Consider the following 27,750-nt stretch of genomic DNA (forward strand, 5'->3'; position numbering starts at 1 on the left):
AAGAAAAATACCTAACTCGCAAACCCCCACCCCAAGGCCACATTCCTAGCCAATCAGTCACACTTAGCCATCCCTCTCACTCTACGGTCTTTGTCAATATGTTTATCGCTACCCGTCCGGTAGAGCTGATCGTGTGAACTGGGAGTGTTTCCCTGTCCAGGCAGTCAAGTGATCACAGTATTAGGCATCGTCCATCTGTTGTATTGTTTACAAGTGCCAGTATTCTGTCTTCACGTTTTGCTCTTGTTTCTCAGTAAAGTTTTCTTGTATAGGTTGATCTTTAAGTTATGGAGAAACATGGCAGTTATACAGCTGTTTCAAAGTGATAAAATATGCTGAAGAACATGGTAATAGAGCTGCCGGTCGAGAATTCAGTGTGACTGAGTTTAATGTTCACTACTGGTGTAAACAGAAAGCTGTGCTAGAAACTACCAACCAAACATGTAAGACATTCAGAAGGCCGAAAATGGTAGTTTCCTGAGCTGGAACATGAGTTGCTTGATTACGTTACAGAGTTGCGAAATGATGGCTTTAGTATCTCGCACAAGATGCTACATTTCAAAGCGCATGAACTAACGATTAAAGGAGGAATCAGCTGTTCAGATCTGAAATTGAGCTGGGGTTGGATCCGTAGATTCATGATACGAAAGGGATTGTGTCAGCGAAGGCGAATATTTCTCTGCCAGAAAATGCCAAGCAATTTTAACGACAAAATCATAGGTTTTCTTCGCCATGTGATAGCAATGTGGAAGAAAAACCATTAACTCTTATCTCAAATTGGCAATGCAAATCAAACCCCGATAAACTTCGACATGCCATGCAACACCACTATCTACAAGAAGGGAGAATCTAGCTTGCTTGTACGTATAACTGGGTGTGAAAAAGAGCATTGCACTGTCATACTAGCAATAACCGCAGACGGAAGAAAATTGCCACCGTACGTTATTTTCAAAAGGAAAACTGTGCCTAAAGCAATGTTTTCCAAAGGCATTCATGTATGGGGAAAGGATGAATGGATACAGGTCTTGTCCAGGACTAGGTCCGTATGGTGTGGGGAGCACTGCTTCGACGCCCAGCAATGCTAGTGTGGGACAGTTTCCGCAGACACTTGGTGGAAGACACGAAGAAACGTCTTCAGGAAATGAAAACTGATCCCGTAATTCTTGGTGGACTTACACATTGTCTACAGCCCTTAGATGTTTCCGTCAACAAGCCCTTCAAGGACAGTATGCGTAAATTGTATGCTGAATGGATGGCTTGAGGGGAACATGAGCTAACGCCAGCAGGCAAAATAAAGAGGCCATCAGTTGAACTCCTGTGTGACTAGATTATGGTGTTCACAGATGTTATTGTGAAGAGTTTCTTAAGATGAGCATCCATCACAAATGCGTTGGACAGAAGTCAGGGTGATGCAGTATGGGATGGTGACCAGAATGATGCACGGGAGAATAGCTTGGAGGCTGAAGGCAGTAATAATGAAGAGGGTAAGTATGCCAGTTGTCTTGTTTCAATAGCCTAATGCAAATTTTAGTTGTTTTTTTTGTTGTTGTTGTTGTTTCGGGAATTCGATTTTTTGCACATAAATCCCTGCATATATCACACACCAAAAATTTTCACACTTATTTTTTATTAAAAAAGTGTGAGTTATATGCGAGCAAATATGGTATTTCCATTTTGCAAGAAAACGTTTTTTGAAGATACTTCAAATAATAAGGTCAAGGGTAGACAAAGGGGGAGTTAATGGAAGCAATTCTTTAGAAACAAGTGCTGGATGATAGAAAGACAGGAAAATTTATGGACCCCACAGAAATGCTGTCATTAAGTTTCTGTCGTCTGGTGTGTGTTTAATCCCATTATTGCAGAGGTTTGAGTGTACGGAAGTACTTGTCGTCCAATCTTAATATGACCAAGCTGTGGGCACTATACAATTCTCAAACCGAAAAAAACATTTAGTTGTAAAGAAATCTTTCTTTCAGAATATATTTGCATGAAAATTCAATCTGGGATTCAGTGGTCCTTGAACAGACACGTGCTCAACATGTATCCTGTTTGGAAAACAGTTGAGGAGAGAAACAGATCTCAAGAAGAGAAATGACTTAATGACTGCTAAAAGGGTTCATTTGTTGTGAGCTCAAGCCTTTTATGAAGCTGTGAGGTGCCCTTTTCGAGATGTACTGATACTTTCGTTTGACTTGCAGAAAATTTGGTACTGCCAAACATACCAGGTCAACAGGCTTATTACAGCAGACAGCTCTACTTGCACAATTTTATAATGGTCCAATAAACATCACAAGCTCCTCTCACACCTAGAACTGCTTTAGTTACATCTGTACTGATCATTTTCCCACAGTAGCTAACTAAGTCTCTTCTGGTATATATCACTGCTTACAGGCTATAGATATTTTGCAATTCAAAAAATAGTGTCCGATAGATGCAGCAGACAAAATAAAAATAAAGTCCTTCTATCCAAATACATGATGTGGCTACTGACAGCACTGGACAATATCACCAAACTTTATATTTACTTCCCTGTCAGGGGACATCTTTTCATTCTTCCTGATAGGGTATTTGGAAATTTAGAGAAGGCTTTTGAACTACAAAGTGATACCCAATCCTGTGGTTTCCTAGGTTTCCTAGTTTAAAGCAGCATTGGACTGGCATGAAGAGGCTAATGCTAATCTTACACAAACAGGATCTGGCATTTTCAGATCTCAACTTCGAAATACATATTCTGAAGCATTTATAAGAAAAATCATAAAGAAATATTAGAGATGAACAGTTTTAAAAGAGCGACATGGTTGTCCAAGATGCCTTACTAAAAATAACTGTTCTGTAGCTGATATAATTCCTGAGTTCATCCTGCCAGGAAACCTCAGGAAAGTGGGTTCAGCAAAACTAAAAGACATTGATAACCTCCTGACAACACTCTACAGAGAACAGTGGAGACAGCTTAAGGAGTTATAATACTACAAAGATGTGCTGTAAAGAACAGAAGAATCAGTTTTTGTAGATGATGATCATCCTTTGTGTGAACCTGTGGAGGAAGAAGTCTGTCTGTTAGGTCATCAGCCCAGAGGCTGGTTGGATCCTCAAATAGCACCACCAAAGGTTATGCGGTGATAAGGAAACCGCAAAAACCAATGGCAGCACCAAAATGAGGCGTACTAGGCAAGCCGAGGAGCGAGGTAGTTTGCCATTGCTTTCCTCACTGGGTCAGAAAGTGCTATTGTAGCACGACTGACCCTATGAGCAACACCTTTCATAACACTCAGATGCACTAGCCGTGCTCTGAATGTCATTACTTAGCACCACCCATACCCCAGCAGCTTCCATATTGTCACAGCCATGGATGAGACTGGGACTTTGGTGAAAGCTACACTTTATTCTGGCCTGTGCCAAGAGATGGATACAAAAGTACTGTATCCATCAAGAAATGGCAGCAGGCAACGAGGAAGAAGTACTTCTGTGTATTTAAAGAAAAAGGACATAAAACATATGTAGAAGTGAAATAAATATAACAATGGTTTGCTATAGTTTAATTTTTAATTTACATTTCTATCTTTGTCTGAAATCTGAAGTAATAAATTTATAGTTCTGATCTACATTATTCATAATTATTTTAATGAGTGATTAAAATACAGTATTATCCATGAAACCTACAAGTTTCCATGTTTTGTCACATCAAGGTTTGCAATCTCCACATCCTATTACATCATACTCAACAATCTCCATGCTATTACTTCAAAGTCAGCAATTTCCATATTTTAAGTGCATATTACATCATATACTTCAAAAGTGCATCAGAAAATGTACACATATTCATCCATATAATTGTTAGAAACAACCTTCAAAATGTAGGGGAAATTAATATAACAGTTTTCTTTTTGCCTCTGTGGCAAAATCATCGAAAGAAGATTGCTGGGTTTGAAACTAACTCCCTCACATGAAGGAATGTAATCACTATTGCGTGCTTCTGTGGTGGTTGGTAGTGTGTTGTCTGAAAATATAAACAGGAAGTTGTTGGGACAAATACCCAGTCCCCGAGCCAGAAGAATTAATCTGATTGATTAAAATCGCCGGACCGGCTGGGAATTGAACCCGGGACCCTCTGAACCGAAGGCCTAATTGCTGACCATTCATGAGTCAGACTGTGAATTAGATTAGTGACAAACATTTTTTTCCTTTCTTTTCAGGTTTAGTGGTACCTATGTATTGAAGGATATAAAATCAATCGGAAACGAAGATCTCATTTACCATAAACCTGTTGCTTCACTCAGTGCCCTTGACTTCAACCATGACAAGGTAAATATTTCTATGGATCATTTTAAGCAGCAGTGTTATATTCAGGGAGAGACCTTACATTTCTGCTGAAAAATTACTGTAAAACCTCTCTAATCATGGCATACTTTAATATATCCTGTCACCGAGCTCGATAGCTGCAGTCGCTTAAGTGCGGCCAGTATCCAGTAATCGGGAGATAGTGGGTTCGAGCCCCACTGTCAGCAGCCCTGAAGATGGTTTTCCGTGGTTTCCCATTTTCACACCAGGCAAATGCTGGGGCTGTACTTTAATTAAGGCCACGGCCGCTTCCTTCCAATTCCTAGGCCTTTCCTCTCCCATCGTCGCCATAAGACCTATCTGTGTCGGTGAGACGTAAAGCAAATAGCAAAAAAAAAAAGAATATACCGGGTGGTACAGCTGCCCTTATTCACGCAGTTTTATGCAACCCGCAAATTATAGTCGAACCTAAAAATATTGACCTTGACTACTCACTACAATGTCTGCTCTTACAACGCTTTCCATAATTCGTTTATTCGTGTCAAGCAAATCAGCATTAATGATAAAATACCGATTGATGGTAAAGAATCGTGAAAATTATGTGTCGCAGAAACGTCCTGTACAGAGAATATTATTGGTGAATGACTAGAAGTACCAGCAACACAACAGCGCTAAACAGCAACCTGTGATAGCCGAGCTTGCTAAAAGTTAGAGGAGAGTACCGGTGTTCGTTAGTAGGCGGTTCGAGTCCTGTGTACGACGAATATTTTTATTGCGTTGTTGATGTTCGTGAGAGTCGTGTTGTTGACGACAAATCTAAATCATGATCAGTTCTCATATTGCAGGTACTCAGCTATGTTTGTTTTTTAAGGAGCTCTTAAAAGAGCTATTTGCAATAAAGTGAGATTGTACCGACAGCGGTGCGATGGGCTTATGCATGGCCATTCGATTAATGAAGCAAATGTTCAAAATGACCACCTGCTTCGTTAATGCACATCTGAGCACGGTGGAGGAGAGGCATTCTTGCTTGCTGCAACATATGTGGTGGAATCTGCCTGCAGGCTTCCGTGATGAGCCGCCGTAAATGATTCGGGCTCTCAGGCTCCTGTTCATAGACTCTTTCCTTTAAATAACCCCAGAGGAAAAAGTCGAGTGGAGTAAGGTCAGGTGATCTAGCCGGCCATGTGACCGGACCCCCTCGTCCAATCCATCGTCCAGGATATGTCCTATGCAAGTGGTTCCGTACTGCCAACGACCAGTGTGGGGGAGCTCCATCCTGCTGGAACCACATCCGTAACCGTGTCATAAGGGGCACATCCTCCAATAAGAGTGGGAGGTACTCACGAAGAAACTCTAGATAGCGTCGTCCCGTGAGGTTTCCTTCGAAGAAATATGGTCCAATTATCTTGTCACCTAGTATCCCGCACCACACGTTGACGCACCATTGTACCTGAAATCGAGCTCCCCTGATCCAGTGAGGATTTTCAATGCTCCAGTAATGGAAGTTGTGACAATTATCAGTTCCGTTGTTGTGAAATCTGGATTCATCACTAAAGAGAATGTCCATTAAGAAATTCGCATCAGCTTCAACTCTTTGTAATATCCATTGCGAAAATTCTATCCGTTTTGGAAAGTCATCTCCGTGAAGTTCCTGGTGCAGCTGTTGATGGAAAGGGTGGAATTTGTGGCGGTGCAATATTCGCAGTACAGATACATGACTGATGTTCAGTTCATTTCCTATGGCCCGTGAGCTTGTGTGCGGGTTGTATGCAATTGCATTTTGAACAGCTTCGTCGTTATTTCCAGACGTCACTGGAGCATCCCGAACGGGGGGGTAATGTATGAAATGACCCCGTTGCACGCAACCGTCTTTCAACACGTCGAAATGTATCTGCAGTTGGCAGCCTTCGTCCAGGAAATCGTTCTTGATACAAGCGTCTGGCTTCCCGTGCATTTTGCCTTGCTTCTCCATAAAGTAGTACCATATTCACATAATCATCCCGTGAATACATAATGTTTGCTTTCGTGCTGATCGTACAGTACGTGCTCACACGTTGCTGCTAGGATTACGATATGCTGTTTTATGTGCCCTACGTATGAAGTGTAGACCGCTGTTAGTTGGTCTTCGAGTCGAACGTGCGCAGTTGCTTGGTTGAATGGGTGGGTCAAAATGTTGATAACACGTGCACTGCGCTTCATTCCCTGTAGTCGTTTGCCATATGGAAGTCGCATGTTATTATTCCTTTCGTATGTATGCTTTCTTTGTAAAGGTGGCAAATTACTTTTGAGACTTAAGAACGTTAAATATTTATTACGAATGACCTTACAAGTATAATATAAAAATAAAAGTGAAAAGCTCGTAACTAGATTCGAAATCTAAATGCCTGCTAACATATCGTATGCTCGCTGCGATTGGTGCCATGTAGCCACTGCAGGCGACAAAGAATTGGTCTCGTAGCTCTGTACTAATGGAATTACCTAGGCTATCGCTTCTATACTGATCATTGATGTTAAAAGTTCTGAACTCGAATGTGCAAACACCACAGTGAACTAAAGAATCGCGTCTCTCTTACGCCCAGATAGTTGCAACCATTTTCTACACGTTACTTGGTTGAATGAGTCCAGCGTTATGTTTCAGGTGGTATTCACAATCGGTGCGTATGTGGCGATATTTATGATACCTGTTTATTATAACTTCCGTAGAAGAATATCGGAGACTTCAGAAAGGTCTTCGTAAACGATGCCTAGGCGAATACGAAATGACATTAAAAAATGCATGACTCAAGAATGGTTGGAACCCTTCCTGCTTCAAGTAACCTATCGAGGTACGTCTTCCATACGTAATTCCGCAGCTATTTGCAACGTACAAGCGCCATCCTTGTAACTCTGTATTCACGAGGAGAGCGGAAGTTCCCGCTTCGACAAGTTACTGATGAGTTACAGCCTTATGGTCCCGTTTTATGCCTTTTTTGATCGCTCTAACGGTAGTAATTACATGGCGTAAGCTATCACATCTGCTGTACAGCATTTGCGTGCCACAGATTATAAACTACAGTGCAAAACACGTTTCTATCAATTTCGATGTGATGAGACTGTACAAAATGGTGGTGCATTGACATGTCTGTAATTGGTCTTACCCTATCACGTTTTCTATGATACCACGACCGCCCTTTCTTTCAAAAGAAAATGGCCTCTTGGACCAATCAGGTGCGCAATTCTCTACCGACAGCTATAGGCGTGTTTATGGTTTGTACAGTATAGTAACATTTCGTAAAAATTAGTAGAGTAATGGACACCGCTCTACATAAAATGGTACAGTGTTTTTGAGATGGACCTCACTTACTGCCTCTTGTACCATTTTTCCATTGTGCGGAGAAGTCTACATCGGGTTAACTGCACATAACATTGCTGTAAGGTGTTGCGCAAGATGGGACTAAGAGGCATTTACATCCTAGCTGGTTGCATATATTCGGGAAAAAATAGGGGCAGCTCTCCCACCCGGTGTATATATATATATATCCTGAAATTGTTGCAAATAATTATATAGTACAATTATTTCTGGGTTCACTGGAGTTGAGCTACCCTGAATCATTTTTTTGGGTTTTAACTGGCTGTTGAAGGCTGTGTGCTCTTCCACCATGTTTGAGTGCAAAGCCAGCAGCTAAGTCACTGTGCTAATCACATTGTGCTACTCTTCAACTTTATGGTACATAATGTTGACAAGAGGTGTCAGAACAATTCTTAGTACCAAATTTTGTTTTGTTCATTTTCTAATAAGAATGCTAAGATTTTTTATGTTTTACTCCTCTCACAAACTTGTTGTATTCAACTGTACAAATAGATTTTTAAATCTCCTCCCACCTTTTATGTACCTGAATTCTTTAGCAGATCTCCATGGCATGTAGTGAGCTTTGCAATCTTTGCTTGTCCATCTACTTCAACGACACCAACTTGCCCTGTGCACTCCTTATTTATTCTTCCACGTCTGTGGCATATCCTTCATCAAAATCATTACAGACCTCACCCTCTTGCATCAGTAACAGAATTGTTTGCTTAACCAGAACATCAGCAGACAAAAGAAAGGACAAAACAAGGCAAATCTTAAACTAGCTAAAGATAGAGCTATCCAGAGCTGAATCGAGGGAGTAGCTGTGTGGTTTGGGTCATGTTAGCTTGCATTCGGGAGATAGTGGGTTCAAACCCCACTATCAACAGCCCTGAAGATGATTTTTCATGGTTTCCCATTTTCCCACCTTAATCCAGGTCACGGTCACTTCCTTCCCTTTCCCATCTCATCGTAGCCATAAAACCTATCTGTGTTGGTGCAATGTAAGAAAAAAGAAAGTTTTAAATATCCAGAGCTGAAACAAAGTCTCAGTTCTCAGAGGACTTCTCTTTCTCTGAGATCTCAGCTGCTTTTTAAAAAAATACGCAGTCGGGGAAAACAGCACTATCGTGAATTTCTCAAGTACAATGGTTCTAGAACCCTGTAATTAATGTTGCCAACCCTTGCTCAAACTGATTGCTAAAATGGTCAGAAATGGCTAAACATTTGAAGTAGCTTGCAATTAGTCGTAATATATGAGGTGTAAATCATGAGACAGTGTAGGATCACACAAAGACAAACATTTTTATTAAGTATACTGTAACAGTCGAAGGAGGAGGAGAAAAATAAAATTACAATATGTTTTAAATGATACTGAACTCATCCCTCCTCATCTGGACCTCTTCAACTTGGGGTGTCTGCTGATTATTTTGATAACCGTAAGCTGCACTTATTCCAGCAATTCAAGAACTTCCGATGGGATCTCAGATGCAAAACACAATTTTTTTCACACGGCTTCCCTTCTTCCAAACCTTACACTCAAAACAGCTGACATGGTTTTGGTTTTCAATTTGTTTCTTGTTTGTTTAGAACGATGTTACAGTAACCTGACTGAATACATGCTCAACTTCTGTATTTGAATGAGGCAAAGCTAGGGCTGAAAGAGCAATGAGACCAATTCTAAATAGGGATTTTTTACTGGAATAATTTTATACTAAATAAATTCCAGCCAAAATTGAGTCGTGGAGGACCTACTTACCACATATAAAAAATTGTGTACCTCCACTGATTTTCAGTTTTGTCAACACTTTTCAAATCCTAAACCTAAGTCTGTAATAGGCTTTTGAATTGTTTGCAAGATTTCATTTATTTTGATATTTCTCAAGAAAGTTCAGTTCTTCAGGCCGACGATTTTGAATTTTTTAAACTATTTTTTAAATAAAATTTACTCGCCTATCTCTTAAATTTTTCTTTCATGTCATGTGACAAAGTGGATTTTTTTCATTTCGTTCTCAACTGAATAACCAATATATGCTATGCAATCAAAGAAGACAAACATGTAAAAAAAAAAAAGGGTTGAATTGGGAATCTTGGTGGTTTAATTACTTTTAAGATTTTATATTTTTTATTTTTATTTTATTTTATATTATACATTATTTATTATTTTATATTTCACAAACTGTCCAGACTAGCAGTTTTAAAATCTCTAGCTACACTGATAATCACAATAAAAATGCCCAAAGAAAATATGACTAGAAATGGCCAATTTAGGAAAAAGGTGGTCAAAATTGTTGTAACCAAGGTTGAAGTTTACAAAACACAACTTTTATTTGCTTCACTTTATAATATTTACACAAATAACTGAAATTTATTTTGAAGCAAAAAGGAATATTGAATCTTGAGAAAAGTCTGTCTTTATACAATATGTACAGGTTTGCAGTCTTTATATACACTTCTATCTTGAAAAGATAGTCTTGGGGAATTGACACGTTGATAGTCGAGAACTATCTGGCACACTAACATGAATGTCTTTGAGAGTCCTTGTTTGTTGAAGTGCCTGAATTCCTAAAAAGCAAGTTCAATTGATTGAAGAAATTCCACCTAGCGAAACTAAGGGAGCTTGCGTAAATTAGGGAATGAAAATGGCTTGTAAAAGAATTACGGAACATAGGCAGCGGAAACAGGTAAGGGAGCGGTGACCAGAGGTGAAACCTCGTACTGCCAGAAATTCAGTCCACCTGGTCGAAGCACATTTTCAAGAGGAGTAGCCTCCGTGCTCGACGTAGGGTGTATTCTGGAGCTGGACACCGGGGCAAGTGGGCAATTGAGCAGGCCGGGAGCTCCTATTTATAGTGCACTCGATGGTCAGGCACGCGCACTGAGGGCTGCGCGTCGAAGCTAGCAGAATGATACACAGGCGCGCGTGCAGCTGGCTGACGGAGCGAGAAGGGAGTGCCGGACATACAACACCCTCCCCTCCTAAATACGCCGGTACGGCGTGAAACGGCGGCGGCGCTGGCGGCGACTGCGATGCTGGGGCGGAGCTGCTGATGACTCTGTTGTATTGTCCGGAGCTGGAACTGGGCGGAGTGGCGCTGTCTCGTCCTGAAAGGAACCCATTGTTATTAAATGATCTAAAGCGCGTTCAGCAATAGATTTATCTGGTTTAGCAATAGCATCAATAGCTGGACAGGGGCGGTAGCGCAGACGTATCTGATCTTGATGGCGGCAGATACGTTTCTCCGTAGTCTGTATCTCGTATAGACGATGACCCAAAGATCTGCAGATGACTCCAGGTATCCAGAGTGGGTTGGATTTGAATGTCCTGGTGTAGACCTTGTCGTTGAGGGAGAACTTCGTTGGTGAGGTCTTATGCTGGGTCGGAAGAGGCTGTAACAGAGAAAGTAAAGTTCTGTGAGGTCGTCCATGGAGCTTCTGTGCAGGAGTGATATTATCAGCGCCGGGTAGAGTTCTGTAGTTGTTTAAGAGTTGGAGCAAGGCTTGGTCTTTAGTTAAGCCTGAAGAGACAGCTTTCTTCATACTTCTTTTAAATGTTTGTACGAAGCGTTCAGCTTCACCATTAGATTGAGGGTGAAAAGGTGGTGCTAGGATATGACGAATGCCATTATGTGTACAAAAGTTCTGAAAAGCAGTAGCTGTAAATTGAGGTCCGTTGTCCGAAATGAGTACTTGCGGTAAACCTTCTGTAGTAAAGATTTTCTGGAGAGCACGAATGGTAGCTTCGGTGGTAGTAGTCGAATGCATATCCACGACATATGGAAAGTTTGACAGTGAATCGATGACTATTAACCACATGGAATTGAGGAAAGGACCTGCGAAATCGATGTGAACTCGTTCCCATGGAGTAGTAGCAGGAGGCCATGAAGCAAGATCAGAAGACGGGGCGTTCTGATTCGTTTGACATTGCTCACAATGACGTATTAGCTTTTCGATGGCGGCATCAATACCGGGCCAGTAGCAGTGTTGACGGGCGAGTTGCTTTGTTCTGGAGATACCCCAATGGCTTTGGTGTAATAATTCGAGAACTTGTTTCCGTAGGCTAAGTGGGATAACCACTCGGAAGATGGTGCCTGCTTCGAGTAATACAACTCCGGCACGAGTCGTGAGACGATGCTGCATACGATGATAAGGTGTCAGGTGGGCAGGAAGTGTGCTCTGAAGAGGCCAACCGTTGCGGATGTAAGTACGTACAGTAGCAAGTGTACTGTCCTTATCCGTAGCTTTAGCTATGCAGGTAGCATCAATAGGAAAACTGGATACAGTATCTTCAAGTTCTATGTCCAACTGAAGACATTCAGATTCTTGAGAATCGAAGGCAGTATCAGGACCAACGGGTAAGCGGGAGAGAGCATCAGCATTACAATGCTGGGATGTGGCTCGATATACAATCTGATAGGAATAATCAGAAAGGAACATGGACCATCTTTGAAGCTTTCTGAGGGAATTCTCTGGGATCTTATTACCAGGATGGAATAAGTGTACGAGAGGCTTATGATCGGTAATGATCAGGAAATGGTTGCCATAAAGATATTCATTGAAACGGCGAATACCAAAGATGATGGCTAAAGCTTCTTTCTCTATCTGTGAGTATCGACGTTGATGGTCATTAAGTGTTTTCGAAGCAAAGGCGATGGGGCGTTCTTGTCCATGACGATCCTTCTGGGAGAGAACGGCACCGACACCGTAGTCTGAAGCGTCAGTAGCTAGCGTGATGATCTTGTCGGGCTGAAAATGAGTGAGTTGTATAGCTTGAATTAAGGCGTTGTTGATTGTTTTCCAGGCCTGTTGGCATTGCGGAGTCCACTGAAACTTAACACCTTTTTTACGGAGAGCGTTTAATGGAGCTGCAACTGTAGCGAAGCGTGGAATGAACTTATTATAATAGTTCGCTTTTCCTATGAAGGACTGAAGCTGCTTGAGGTTCTGAGGTGCTGGCATGTTTACTATCGCTGAGACATTCTGTGTACTAGGACGAATTCCATTCTTATCAAGTATATGTCCTAGGTAGTGAACTTGAGGCTGAAAGAAGGTACATTTAGCGAGATTCGTTCGTAGGCCATTGTCTTTCAATTTCTGTAGAAGAAGGCGGAGATTGGTTAGATGTTCCTGATGATCTTTTCCAGTAACAATAATATCATCCAGGTAGTTAGCACAACCGGGAATTGAGGCGGTGAGTTGAGCCAAATAGCGCTGAAAAATAGCCGCTGAGGATGAAACACCGAATGGGAGCCGCTGGAGCTGGAGCAGTCCGAGAGGAGTGTTGAGTGTGAGAAATTTCTTAGATTCTTCGTCTAAAAGTAGCTGGAGATATGCTTCTTTAAGATCAACTCGAGAGAAGAATTGTCCACCAGAGAGACGACGGAATAAGTCTTCTGGACGTGGAATAGGAAAGATATCAGTGTCGAGTTGTGCGTTGACTGTAGATCGAAAATCACCACAAAGTCGAACATTACCATCAGGTTTCTTGATTATCACGAGTGGAGTAGCCCATTGACTAGAAGTAACTGGTACGACTATTCCAGTTTGTATCCATCTTTCTAATTCTTTCGTGACCTGGTCTTGAAGTGCTAGGGGTACTGGACGTGTTTTGAGGAAGCGAGGCTTAGCTCCGGATTTCAGCTGTATGTGAGCTGTATAGTCTTTTGCTGTTCCGAGCTGAGAGTCGAAGACTTCAGGAAACTGCGCTAGGAGAGCGGTAACGTCAGAAGTAGGATGCAATGTAGATACGACGTTAATGTTGTCATGTATCTGGAAACCAAATAAGTTAAATAGATCCATGCCCATAATGTTTGATGCAGTGTAGTTGTTAACTACGAGAAGAGGAATGGCCTTCTGTATTCCTTTATAACTAGCCTGAAGCTTAATTTGACCTTTGATGTCAATTTTCTTCTTGTTAAATGTCACTAGCTGGATGTCAGCTGGAGAGCATGAAGGTGAACCTAAGTCGTGGTAGGTAGTCAGGTTAATAATAGAGACAGGTGATCCAGTGTCTAATTGAAAATCGACAGATCGAGCAGAGAATGAGAGAGGAATGATGATTTTGTGAGAATCCTTTGTGGGAAGAATAAGATTGATCTGATCAACTTCCATGTCTTGACGGGGCTGTATATGCTTCCGGCGCGCTGCAGTAGTCTTAGCAGGGCGGAGCGAACTTTGACAGACAGTCTGAATGTGTCCAAGTTTATTACATCGTTCACAAGTAGCTTTGAAAAAACGACAGTCACGACGTTCATGATGCTTGAAACAACCTCGGCAGGAAGGCAGGAGTTTCGAGGTGTTTTTAGAATTGGGCTTCCGTGTAGCATGACGAGAGGGAACCTGGCGAGAATGCTTGGTGGAGAGCGCCTTATTCGTACGGTTCACTGTAGCAGAGGACTTGCGGGCCTGAGGCGAGACTTGTGCAACTTCGTGTGGAGAAGCTATGGCTGCGGCAGTTTTGGTAGTAAGCTCATAAACCGTAGCAATACGCTGGACGTCTTCTAAAGAAGGGTTACTCTGCTTGACAGCGTCAAAACGTATTTTGTCTTCAGGAGTATGTAATATTATCATGTCCCGAATGAGAGAATCAGTGTAGGATGAACCACAACCGTCCTTGGAGCAGATGAACTGGCAGGGTTTAGCTAGACCACGCAATTCAGTTATCCATTCAGTATGTGTCTGATGGGGTTGCTTTCTGCTCTGAAAAAATTTATAGCGAGCAGCCACTATGTGAGGAGCTTTGGCATAGTGTTCCGTGAGACGGGCCAAGAGCTGCGTGAAGGGTACCTCAGATAAGTGTTCTTCTGGACTTAATTTACGTAGTAATTCACACGTAGCATTGCCAACCGAACTAAGAAATAGTGCGCGGCGGCGTTGATCATCTGTGACAGAATGGCAGATGAAATGCTGTTGCAAGCGGGCTAAATAAACTGACCATTCTTCCTTAGCCGGGTCAAAAGCAGAGAACGGAGGAATAGCTGATGGCTGTGTAGAGATAGAAATAGCTTGAATAGCCTGAATTAATGCTGCCTGTTGTTGTTGCATAAACTGTTGTTGTTGCTGTTGTAAGGCTTGGAAGACCGTAGCGAGTTGTTCCGCAGTAGCCATTGCGAGATGCGTGCAAGAAAGAGTAAGGTAAGCTGTGTGTCAGAACTGGTTGGAGTGTCGTTGTTGTTTAGCACGTCGCCGTAGAGTTGACAACTGGGGCCCGTTGAATTGTAGTGGTGGTTTCGTGTGTACCTCGTCGCTATAGAGTTGGCGACTGGGGCCGATGAAGTGTAGTGTCGCTTTTTTACCTCGTCGCCATAGAGTTGTGTTGTAACCAAGGTTGAAGTTTACAAAACACAACTTTTATTTGCTTCACTTTATAATATTTACACAAATAACTGAAATTTATTTTGAAGCAAAAAGGAATATTGAATCTTGAGAAAAGTCTGTCTTTATACAATATGTACAGGTTTGCAGTCTTTATATACACTTCTATCTTGAAAAGATAGTCTTGGGGAATTGACACGTTGATAGTCGAGAACTATCTGGCACACTAACATGAATGTCTTTGAGAGTCCTTGTTTGTTGAAGTGCCTGAATTCCTAAAAAGCAAGTTCAATTGATTGAAGAAATTCCACCTAGCGAAACTAAGGGAGCTTGCGTAAATTAGGGAATGAAAATGGCTTGTAAAAGAATTACGGAACATAGGCAGCGGAAACAGGTAAGGGAGCGGTGACCAGAGGTGAAACCTCGTACTGCCAGAAATTCAGTCCACCTGGTCGAAGCACATTTTCAAGAGGAGTAGCCTCCGTGCTCGACGTAGGGTGTATTCTGGAGCTGGACACCGGGGCAAGTGGGCAATTGAGCAGGCCGGGAGCTCCTATTTATAGTGCACTCGATGGTCAGGCACGCGCACTGAGGGCTGCGCGTCGAAGCTAGCAGAATGATACACAGGCGCGCGTGCAGCTGGCTGACGGAGCGAGAAGGGAGTGCCGGACATACAACAAAAATGCCACTGGTGGCTTTTTCAAAAATTTGTGGTTAACTTAATAATCTAAATGGGATCTAGCCATATAGTGGGTAAATTGGCAACCCTACATGGAATGGCTTGCAGTATTCTTTAGTGACATCCTAAGGAAAAGAAGACATGCAGTTCTTAAAAGAATTCAAATTGCTGACGTAGTAAAGCCTGAGAAAAGTGGCTCTAATCAGAAAGATTACCGATCTATTGCTCTGCTGCAAACTAGTAGAGATATTGATCTGTAATAGAATGTCAGCTACAGTACTTCAGCACATTTCAGTCGAATAGGCGGGATTCAGACTCAGCAGAAGCTGTTGCAATTAATTGTTGGCACTAACCAGTCTTATTGAGCAGGACTTTCAAGAAAAATGAAAACCATTACAATGTTTGTGGAAAAGCCATCAGTATATGCCAGAGTCTGGTGAAAAGAAATAATCCAGGAGTTTTTGTAAATCATACCTTTTTCAACAATTTGCTATACGACTTACTAATTGAAGTACATCTAAATGGAAACATAAGTAGATCCTACAGATTAAATGATGGACTGCTGCAAGGTTCAGTTCTTGTTCCCCTTCCCTTCAACCTCTATATTGGAGATCTTCCATCTACTGCTTGCAGAAGGTTTATATATGCCAATGATGTACCCTGACAGTTCGTTCCTCAGGCTTCGAGAATGCTGAAGCCACTCTCGCATAAGATCTCCTAAAATTTGTTAAATGCTTCAACACCTGGCAATTGAAACCCAATGCAAACTAAACAGACATTAGTACCTTTCATTGAGACAAGAGACATTTCAGAGGCCAACAACTAGTACTGCGCTTGTCCCAAATACTTGGGTATTGCGCTGGATTGCTGAACAGAGTCTGCAGAACAGCACCAAAAGTTAGAACTCACAACAACATCCTTCACAAACTTAGTGGCGCTAGTTCGGGAGCAAATGCTACAATCGTCTGAACAACACCTCTTGGCCCAGTATACCCATTTGCAGAACATTGCTGTCCTGTATAGATCAACAGTGGACATGCAGGACAAATTGATGTCCAGCCGAATGATACTATGAGGTCAGTATCTTGCACTCTCAGATCTACACTGCTTAAATGGCTGCCAGTATCAACCAACATCTATCTTCCTCACCTTCAAAGGCTAACTGCAAATGAACTCTTACTGATTCATCAGGAATGCAATCTATAGAAAGGGAGATTAAAATCTTAACATCCTTTATGGCAACTATCGGTAGGTAAGAGGCTGATTGAATCCCAGTATAACATGGGTGAAACTTTGTGAAAAGAGTGGGCTGCATCAAACCCTGACCAGCTAGGGATTAATCTCCTACACTTGTAGGAAACTTTTCCAGAAGGATGTGGGCTTTGCTGAACAGAGTCTAGACTGGTCTTAGAAGGTGCCACTTTTGGCTCCACAGGTGGGGAAAAATTTCCAGCCCTCAGTGCAACTTCAGTGACACAGTGCAGCAGACAGTCCACCATGTTGTGGTGGCATGCCCGCTTCAGAGCTTCCAGGAAAGATACCATGAGCTTCATGCAGCAAGAGAAGAGGCAGTGAAATGGTTCAATTCTCTAGACTGTGACTGAAATTTATCATATATTGATCCTTATGCTGTGTGTGTGTGTGTGTGTGTGTGTGGTTTTTTCTTTCTTTCTTTATTTTTATTTTCATTTTCAATTTGCTGTACATTGAACCGACACAGATAGGTCTTATGGCGATGATGGGATAGGAAAGGGCTAGTAGGAGTGGGGGCATGGCCTTTATTAAGATACAGTCCCAGCATTTGCCTGGTGTGAAAATGGGGAAACTAAGGCCATACTTGACATAAGAAATCTGAAGAAATTGTTTCTTCAAATAGCATTGCAGCTCTTTTGCGTAAAGATTGCTCCAATAGCCTGCTGTGCTCTAAGAGAAATATGGGCACATCTCACCCCCTCCAAATTTGGGAAGACTGGAATTATTGAAAACTACCTACATTAAAAGAGCACTCCGGTTCCAAAACTACCCAAACCAGGCTAGCATATTTGCTAGCAGGCACAGATTTCTTTATTAGCCCTGGGCAGATGGCGCTTGTTGATGTAACATGAAAGGTGGCGGCATGGGGTACTTTCTGACCACTATGATTGAACTTGCTCTAATAACAAAATTACTTATTTTTATGTATCAGATATCGATGTATTAGGTTTATCAATGCAATATCACGATATGTTATCAAAAATAAATGTATATATTAAATACCGGTACTGATTAGTTTCACGGCATATGAATATTATAAAAGTAAAAACTTGTCATGCACAAGAATAATCTTTATTAAAACCTTACCTTGAATCAGCTGGCAGCCTCAGATTCTGCTAACTACATAATACTATTCCTGTAGTATATCTCTGGGTGGTCGGAAGAGTTCCTTCCAAAATAATTTCGCTACTGGAAATTACCTTCTTCATGACAGTCAATAAAATCGTGATATTGATTGCTCCAATTTGTTTGCGAGTATAATTTCCTCTGACTCTTTCAATTTCCAGGTTCCTACAGTTTACAATGAGTTGCAACATATTATCATTCGTGAAAAAAAATGCCTCAAGCTTCTTCAGGCAATGAGGCACTTCTTGATACGAATATCACTCCCGGTAAATAAGTGCAATGTTGTGGGTTTGGAGTACGTGAATTTTTAGAAGGAGAAATTTTTGTCCATTTTGTAACACCATCCTTTCCTGTTATGGTCGAAAAGATGAAAATCATTGAGAAAGGTAAATCATCGTCACTAATATTTACTACATCTTCATTAGCGCTCTGTCCCATATCACTGTTAGAGTCTACTACTTCTAATTCATCCTCACTCTCACTAAAACTTCTTCCTCTTCCACAAGCTGTAAAAGAGATGACACTCTTGCCTCATACTCTTCATAACTCATTTCAGCAATAAGGAATTGACTGGATGAATTCCTAACGTAATTACACAAGTAACTTACTGGGTACACTGGATATTGTTCCTGTTGTACTTCCGATGAACGGTACTGGTGGTGCAGGGTCTAACGAGTCACTTTATTACACCTCTTGACAATAATCCCTCTTTCTAACAATGAAAACACTTCACTACAATGCCACTGACCTCAGACAAATGGCAAGGAATTTGGGGAGAGGTATGTGGCAGCCAGGGTCTGTAAGTTTAAAAATAAGCGCAATCTAACAAAATAAATTTGCGCCACCACTCCCGGGTTAAGGAGCTGGCAGTGAGTATGACGGTACCAACCTCGGCATAAGATATACACATCCGGGACAGGGAACACTATGCCTTACTGGTGGACCCAGACTTCTTTCAGATGCTGGGCATGAACATTGATGAATTGAAACAGACAGACTTTGCTCTTCAAAGTGTACATCAGGGTGACCTTCATAGTTACCACTATAAATTTTGCATCCTAAGAGGATATCACCAGCCATCAACTCATTGTTTGTGTGCTCTCTGTGGTCAGATATGCAAGCATTATCATATTTTGTCTTGTCTTGTTAGCGTACTATGCTAATGATAAAAATGTTGAATGATCTGTACTATCTTCATACACAATGTGTTTAATAAATATTTAATAAAATTGGAAACCATGGATCTTTCTATCTGATTGTTGTTACTTGCATTTAGTGCATCATCATCATCATCATCATCATCATCATCATCATCATCATCATCATCATAGCCACACAAAATTATTATTATTATTATCATCTGCAGTTTCCAGCAGTTGGCCAGGTTTGCTTCATTTAGTGTATATAGTTTTATTATTTATTTTATATTCCTGCACCCTCTATATGCCATACACATATACTAGCTGTTACCCGCGGCTGCGCTCGCATGGATTTCGCAATTTGTTAAAAGTAAATTGCATAGTACATTAATCATGAGAAACACAGAAACAGCACAACACATGTGACTCTTTCTTACATGAAATGTTCAAAATGCCCTCCGTTAGCATTGATGCATGCATCAGCCCGCCATTGCATTGAATCCCGGATGCGCTGATGTATCGCTGGATTCACGGTGACCCTAGACGAAAGGGGGCATCAGAAATGAAGTTTGTCACTTGTCTGCAGACTAGCCGGTAGCTCCCCAGTCTGGCTTACTCAGCCTTTCCATCAATACCAAGTGGGTCCCCCAAGGATCTGTACTCTACTAAGACATTATCTGAAAATCAGTAAAATATAAAAACTCACCAAAACATTGAGTCTCATTTATCCCAAAAACTCTTTGTAAAGCACGTTTGTGGTATTGCCTTTTTGGGGCTAAGATGACCATGCTACATCGAACTGTACATGTGAGAAACAGTCTTCTCTGAAGTCAAAAACAGGCAAAAGACATGTTTCTTCATTTTTAATAGAAATTCCAAATACCTATTTCCACGTCTGTAACATCTTCAGTTTTTGAGATATAAGTATCTCCATTAAAAAGAATTCAACCCCTTTATCTGTCCATCCCCCAACCCCATCCCACTTAATAGGATTTTCCAAAAACAAAGAATACATGTTTCTTTATTTTTATAGGAGACTCAAAATAGCAACTTTCACGTCTGTAACATCTTCAGTTTCTGAGATATAAGTATCCTCATAAACAGAATTCAACTCCTTTACTTATTTTCATCCTCCCTCCTAAGTCGTTTTTCCAGAAACAAAAAATACTTGTTTCTTTATTTTTAAAGGATTCAAAATATGAATTTGTACGTTTGCAACATCTTTAGTTTTTTTTAAGATATAAGTATCCTCTTATAAAAACTCAACTAATTTTTCAATTCTTCACCCCGTTAAGTAATTTTCCGAGAACAAAAGAATACATGTTTCTTTTTAAAAAAGATTCCAAATTACAATTTCATATCTGTAACATCTTTAGTTTTTGAGATATAAGTACCCTCATACCAAGAAAACCACTCATTTCTAAATTCATTCACTGCCTCCTTAAAGTGAACTTTCCAAAAACAAAAGAGTATGTGTTTCTTTACTTTAAAAGAAGATTGTAAATACAAATGTTTGTATCTGTAACATCTTCAGTTTTTGCGATATGAGTATCCTCATAAAAAGGATTCAACTCCGTTTTCACCTCCCACCCCCCATTAAGTTGATTCATGTTCCCCCCCAAAAATGTGTGTTTCTTTATTTTACCGGGCAAGTTGTCCATGCGGTTAGAGGTGCGTGGCTGTGAGCTTGCATCTGGGAGATAGTGGGTTCAAATCCCACTGTCCGCAGCCCTGAATATGGTTTTCTGTGGTTTCCCATTTTGACACCAGGCAAATGCTGGGGCTGTACCTTAAATAAGGCCACTGCCACTTCCTTCCAGCTCCTTGGCCTTTCCTGTCCCATCGTCGCCATAAAACCTACCTGTGTTGGTGCGACGTAAAGCCACTAGCAAAAGAAATATGTTTCCTTATTTTTTTTACGTAGATTCTAAATACCAGTTTTCACATCTGAAACATTCAGTTTTGAGATGTAAGTATTGCCATAAAAAGAATTCAATTTCATTCACTTTCTTTCACCCTCTCCCCTTAAGTGATTTTTCCAAAAACAAAATAATGTGTTTCTTTACATATAAAGGAGCTTCCAAATATCATTTGCCATGACTGTAACATTTTCAGATTTTGAGATATATGTATTCTCAAAAAATAATTCATCTCATTTTTCACCTCCACTGTCCCCCCCCCCCCACCCCACCCACCCACCCAAAGTTGATTTTCTCCCAAAAATGTGTGTTTCTTTATTTCTAGAGGAGATTCCAAATACCAATTTCCATGTCTGTAACATCTAGGTTTTTTAGATGTAAGTATCCTCATACAAATTTTTCAACTAATTTTTCAATTCTTTCACCCCCTCCTCCTTATGTGTATTTTCCGAAGAGGAAAGAATACATGCTTCTTTATTTTTAAAGGAGACTCCAAATGCTAATTTTCACGTCTGCAACATATTTAGTTTTTGAGATATAAGTATCCTCATACAAGGAATTCAACTAATTTTTCCATTCCTTCACCCCTCCTTAAGTGGATTTTGAGAAAACAAAGAAGTACGTATGTCTTTATTTTTAAAGGAGACTCTAACTTCCAATTTTCACCTGGTTTTTAGATATCGCTATCCTAATCAAAAGAATTCAGTCCTTTGTACACCCCTCCCCCTTAAGTGTTTCTTGTAGACAACAAATACACGTTTCTTTATTTTTAAAAGGAGATTAAAAATAGCAATTTTCACGTCTGTAGCATGTTATGTTTATGAGATGTCCTGTAGATATTCTCATTTTTTTTAAATCAGCCCCTTTTTCAGTTCCCCTTAAATGGATTTCCCAAAAATAAATTGTTTCTTTACTTTTACAGGAGATTCCAAATACCAGTTTTTCACGTCTGTAACAATTTATGTTTCTGAGATATATTGTAGATATACTGTAATCTTTTTAAAAAATCATCCCCTTTGTCACTCCTGTTCACCCCCAATTAATTCAATTTTCCTGAAACAAAAAAATACGTGTTTCTTTATTTTTAAAGGAGACTCCAAATACCAATTTTCATGTCTGTAACATCTTCACTTTTTTCACTCCTCTTAAGAGAATTTTTCAAAAATAAAAAAATAAGTGTTTCTTTATTTTTAAAGGAGATTCTAAATACCAATTTTTACATCTGTAAACTTTTAAGTTTTAGAGATATAGATATGCTCATTTAAACAGTTCACCCCCCTTTTTCACCCCCTTTTAAAATTTTCTTTTATTTAAAAAAATCCTATTTGTTAGGGGCGTTGACGTATAGAGATCTTTTGCCCCTACTTGCACTATGTGATTTGAACCTGCATGTAATTGGAATCGTGGAAGTGTAGAGTGTTGAATGTGAGGAAAGGAACATTAAGGGTGGCTCAAACACCCAGTTCCCAGGCCAGAGATATTAATCATTTATGATTAAAAACCCCTGACCCGGCCGGGAATCGAACCTGGGGTCGCCGGTGACAGGTGGACGCGTTGCCTTCCACACCACGGGGCCGGACTTTCAACCCATTAGCGATGGAATATCCAAAACTCCTCCCTTAGCAAGCACCTACACTAATATAAAATGTATCCCCAAAATTTAATTTTGTTCTGTCCAGTAGTTTTGGCACAGCGATGATGAATCAGTCAGTAAGTCAGTCAGGACATGTTATTTTATATATTATATCATCGTTTTGGGAGGTGCTTTTGACAGCAAACTGAAGTTCAGATGCCATTTAAAGCAGTCATTGTGAATTTCATTTTCTCTCATTCATTATTGGCAAATTTGGATCAAGATCTTATTTCTAGGTCCCAGAGGAAGTCACTCTGCTCAGTATTCCTTATTAAATTATGTTTTTGATTTGAGTTGAGGTATGTGGTTTGGCGATTTTGTTATCTCCATGTCATTAAATTTTGCTGTCAGTATTAGCCTTGTATTGTTTTGCCTCAGCCACTTTGACACAAGGCTGTGAAGGGATGTTAAATCTGCCTCATTGAAGCATAAGCTATTAGCAGCTCCCAAGCCCAGTGGCTAGGGGAGCTGCAGGGGAGAGGGTGAGCTGTGCAGAAGGGTGACTGCATAGTAAACATGATACTCCATACAAGAGGGTGACATACACTAACTGACACAACAGACAAGATTGATGAAGTGTGATTTCATCCCCATGAATACTGCTTTAGAAGTTTCCCTTTCTTTTTATATATATAAATGATAGGTCCTCGATAGGGACAGGATTTTCATCCTTCGTAAACTCTCCTGATGCTACCCTTCAAGAGATTAAATTACACTGCAAACTGTGGCTATTGTACCATCAGGGAAATGAAAATCACCAAGAAAACCAAAAGCTTTTCCTTCTTTTTCCTAGAGATTTATCTGTGGCTGGGTAAAAGCTTTGATGAATATTACTTGAAAGTACAAATAATAAACTTTCTTCATCGGGAATTGCTATATGACTTAGCATGTGTAACAGGAAGTGTTTCATGCATATTAGGCACTTACTCTTAGTAATTGAATGTTATAATTTATCAGTTGTTTTTGTAAAATTATATTTTTTTAATCCATTGAGAGAAGTCTTGTTTTGTATGAAACTCTGTCCATTTAAGAGTTTAAACTGTACTATTCTGATACATCGGCTGTAGTTTTCATATTCTGTAAAGATACATTTAAATTTAGCTTTTATAAATTTCTGGTTCTTTGGCTGAATGGTCAGCAACTTGGCCTTCAGTCCCGGACTTGTTTCCTGGCTGGGTGTGGATTTTACCTATGTCTGTTTAATTCCTCTGGTTTAGGGACTGGGTTTTTGTGTGTGTTTCACTGGACAAAATTAGCAGTATATCAAATAAAGTACTGTTATACATCAGTATTACACAGTAATGGTGTGATTATAACATAATATTAAATAATTTCTTCTCCTCAGTTTCCTTTTGTCCCCTTGGGCCAAATGACTTCATTACTCAAATGAGAGAAGAGGCAAGATTTTTCTCCCTACCCTCACTGAGGGGATAAAGGACACCACACAAGGTGGAAGGAGTGTAGACAAAGTGCGTCAGCAACACCATATCTTTGCCTTAATATTGTCCTAGCTCCTGTACATGAATAATTCAGACTTACTGTTCATTTAATTTAAATGAGATTAAACTTTTGTAAGGATACTTTGAAACCTCTGTTAACTGGAAGCTGCAATTCTAGATGCCCAATAATTGGTGGTCTTCAAATAGAACACAAGATTGTAACTAGAGTACTTTAAAGAGAATCAAAGATTAATAGACCCTTCTTTCATTATTTCATAGATATATGGATTTGATACCTATTTTGATTGCTAGTTTATTGAAAAGAAAAATAGCAATTTGAGTAGAATCTGAATACTGTTTTGTTTGTACCATTATTACTAGCAATGGTCATTAGCATTTAAAGATCAAATTATGTTCATTATGTTATTTTTTGCAGGAAACTGGTAGTTTATTTCAGTGGTAATGTAGCAGTAATTTATGTGCTCTTGTAGGTTTTATTCCATTGTTGTTGGCATCCTATTCCTGTTTGGTTTTAAGTTATGGATTGTATGAAATCACCACTCCCTAAACCATGGAATACATGTTTGACATCTCTCTCTAATCAGAATATCCTTGTTCGTTTTGTTTTGCCGCATGAAACCAATATCCATGTTAATAAGAGAGGTGCCAATCAAAATGCCTGTCACAAAGCAAGAGGATGATCCTGTTGTAAAAGTGCTTCTGTCTGTGGAGAGGTTGTCTGGCTGATCATTTACAATTTGGAGAGAAACTTCGTTCATGATATTTATTACTTTGTTGTAAAGGATTCACGTTAGATGCAACATTAACAAAAATATTAACAATACTTGGTAAACATCAGTAGTTCTCAGAGTTGTTTCATAATATTGTTTACCTTCTCTTCAGATTTTGCTATATTCTTTGCTTTATTTTTTAGCATAAGGTGAAGAGACCAAAAAATCGCCTTCCAATGAAGGATGGATCCATTGAACGACGTTCTACCTTAAGCATTCGCCTGATCTTGAAGGAATTCTGCATTGAGTTTTTGAACGGTGCTTATAATACTCTTATGCACCAAGTGAAGGTAATTTAAACAATAATCAGAATTCCTAAAGGTTCATGACAAAAACATTTCCCACCTTTACTTTGCTAAGTTTACTTTGATTTTAAAACTGGTTAAAATTAGTTTAATTAAAAAATAACTATGTATTGTGTAGATACAAGTTACTGTACCTTATCTTTATTTTTGAGATGACATACAAGGACTATAGACTATAATTATTCTCTATCTTACAAGAAAAATGTTGGGGCTTGAAATAGGAGATTGTTTTGTGTCTTCTTCCTAATCATGAATAATGCTGCAAATAAAAATAAAGAAAAAGGAACCTAAAATATTGTAAATTTTATTTATGAATTGTCCTACAGTAGATTCTGAAATATATGTAGCGTGTTTCAGAAAGAATGTTCATGCTTTAGGAGACAGTTCATGTGATCATTCTTCATAACTTAATCCAGTATAACCCTAGTCTATATGAAATGTAATTATAAAGTATATAAATATGAAAGAAGTTTTGTGGATGTCAGTTATGTACACTTTCTTAATTTTAACAGTTTTGTAATTTTAATTGTAAATTTATTGAACAAAATACCGTTTTGTTTAAAATATCCTGAACAGTGTGGTGATTATGTTTAGTTGATGATTTTAGTAAATGGTACTACTATTATGAACATTATAATTTGTACAGTAAACGTAGAGACAAATGAGACTTATGAACCCACAATCCCCTATTACAAATCCAAATACAATCTTCAAGAGACTGAAACAATATGCTGTATGGCTTTTAGTGCCGGGAGTGTCCGAGGACACGTTCAGCTCGCTAGGTGCAGGTCTTTTGATTTGACACCCGTAGGCGACCTGCGGGTCGTGATGAGGATGAAATTATACTGAAGGTGACACATACACCCAGCCCCCGTACCAGCGAAATTAACCAATGATGGTTAAAATTCCGGACCCTGCCAAGAACTGAACCTGGGACCCCTGTGACCAAAGGCTAACCATTTAGCCATGGAGCCAGACTCAGGAGATTGAAGTAATAGTACTAATGGCCGGAGCACTTGGCACCATACCTCGACATTTCTCCGACACATGGGAACGTTTCCAGCTACATTCACAAAATAGATATGATAGCTCTTCGAGGTTCCATTAGGCTCCTGAGGCACTACTTATTTAGTGCATAATGTCATTACTGACAGGATAGTGTAAAACAAAAGCTAAAGGTTTCCACCTATTCAATACTGTTTGTTGTAACCTTAAAAAAGTTATATATATTTGTTGAAACTAGTTTGTCTTACCAGAGACCATCAGTCAAAATCAAAGTAAAGGCAAGCATGAATAAAAAGAAAAGGAAAAAAATATATATATATATGAAGAAAGCATGAAATTCTAGACAAGTAAAGATTCTGTGCCGGGCCCAGTGGCTCAGACGGTTGAGGCGCTGGCCTTCTGACCCCAACTTGCCGGGTTTGATCCTGGCTCAGTCTGAGGCTCAAATACGCCAGCCTCTTGTCGGTAGATTTACTGGCACATAAAAGAATCCCGCGGGACAAAATTCCGACACCTTGGCATATCCAAAAACCGAAAAAAGTAGTGGGACGTAAAGCCAATATTATTATTATTATTATTATTATTATGTAGTAAGTGAGATTGAATCAAGGTGCCGTAAAGCTAATGCATTGAGCTCGCAGTTGTGATCAACAGTATTCTGTAAGAAGGAAGTCAGCTCCCGGACAAAACTATCTTTACATCGGTCTGTTTTCAGACCAACTTTGCTTTACGGGAGCAAAAGCTGGGTGGACTCAGGATATCTTATTCATAAGTTAGAAGTAACGGACATGAAAGTAGCAAGAATGATTGCTGGTACAAACAGGTGGGAACAATGGTAGAAAGGTTCTCGGAATGAGGAGAGAAGGGCTGATTTAGGAATGAACTTGATGGATGAAGCTGTACGCATAAACCAGCTTCGATGGTGGGGTCATGTGAGGCGAATGGAGGAGAATAATGGACTCTGTTATGGAGGGTAAGAGAAGTAGAAGTAGATCAAGACAACGATGGTTAGACTCAGGTTCTAATGATTTAAATATAAGAGGTATAGAACTAAATGAGGCCACAACACAAGTTGCAAATCGAGGATTGTGGCGACATTTAGTAAATTCACAGAGGCTTGCAGACTGAACGCTGAAAGGCATAACAGTCTATAATGATAATGTATGTATATATTATTATTACTATTTTTATTATTATTATTATTATTATTATTATTATTATTATTATTATTATTATTATTATTCTGTAGCATGCCTTTCTTCTTCATAGCTATCTTCCATGTTTACTATATTCATGGTATTAATCATCTTTCAAGTGAACCACTGAATTTGTTTTAGGAAGACCTAGTGCGAGCTAAAGCTCAATCTAATGATGAGTCATACTATTTGTGGGCTATGAAGTTCTTCATGGAGTTCAACCGTCACTACAAGTTTGAGGTGAAATTAGTCAGGTGAGAACATCATTTCTGAATGTCCTTATAACTTGTGAAGTGCAATTGTGAATAACATTTCTTCTTATCTACCCAGTACTTCTTAATTCGTTCT

At 39.8% G+C, this 27,750-nt stretch overlaps 1 protein-coding gene across 1 annotated transcript in view; it reads left to right on the forward strand.

Annotated features, from left to right (window-relative positions):
• Positions 1 to 1,045: 1,045 nt before the first annotated feature.
• The window catches only part of LOC137498393 (protein timeless homolog), a 43,503-nt gene continuing 16,798 nt past the window's right edge, over positions 1,046 to 27,750 (forward strand). The window contains exons 1-4 of the mRNA XM_068225876.1: positions 1,046 to 1,239; positions 4,194 to 4,302; positions 25,040 to 25,186; positions 27,544 to 27,656. Of these exons, the coding sequence (XP_068081977.1) occupies positions 1,046 to 1,239; positions 4,194 to 4,302; positions 25,040 to 25,186; positions 27,544 to 27,656 (563 nt within the window). The remainder of the gene's footprint in view (positions 1,240 to 4,193; positions 4,303 to 25,039; positions 25,187 to 27,543; positions 27,657 to 27,750) is intronic.

The sequence above is a fragment of the Anabrus simplex genome, chromosome 1 (assembly GCF_040414725.1).
Source record: "Anabrus simplex isolate iqAnaSimp1 chromosome 1, ASM4041472v1, whole genome shotgun sequence".
In the NCBI taxonomy this organism is placed as follows: Eukaryota; Metazoa; Arthropoda; class Insecta; order Orthoptera; family Tettigoniidae; genus Anabrus; species Anabrus simplex.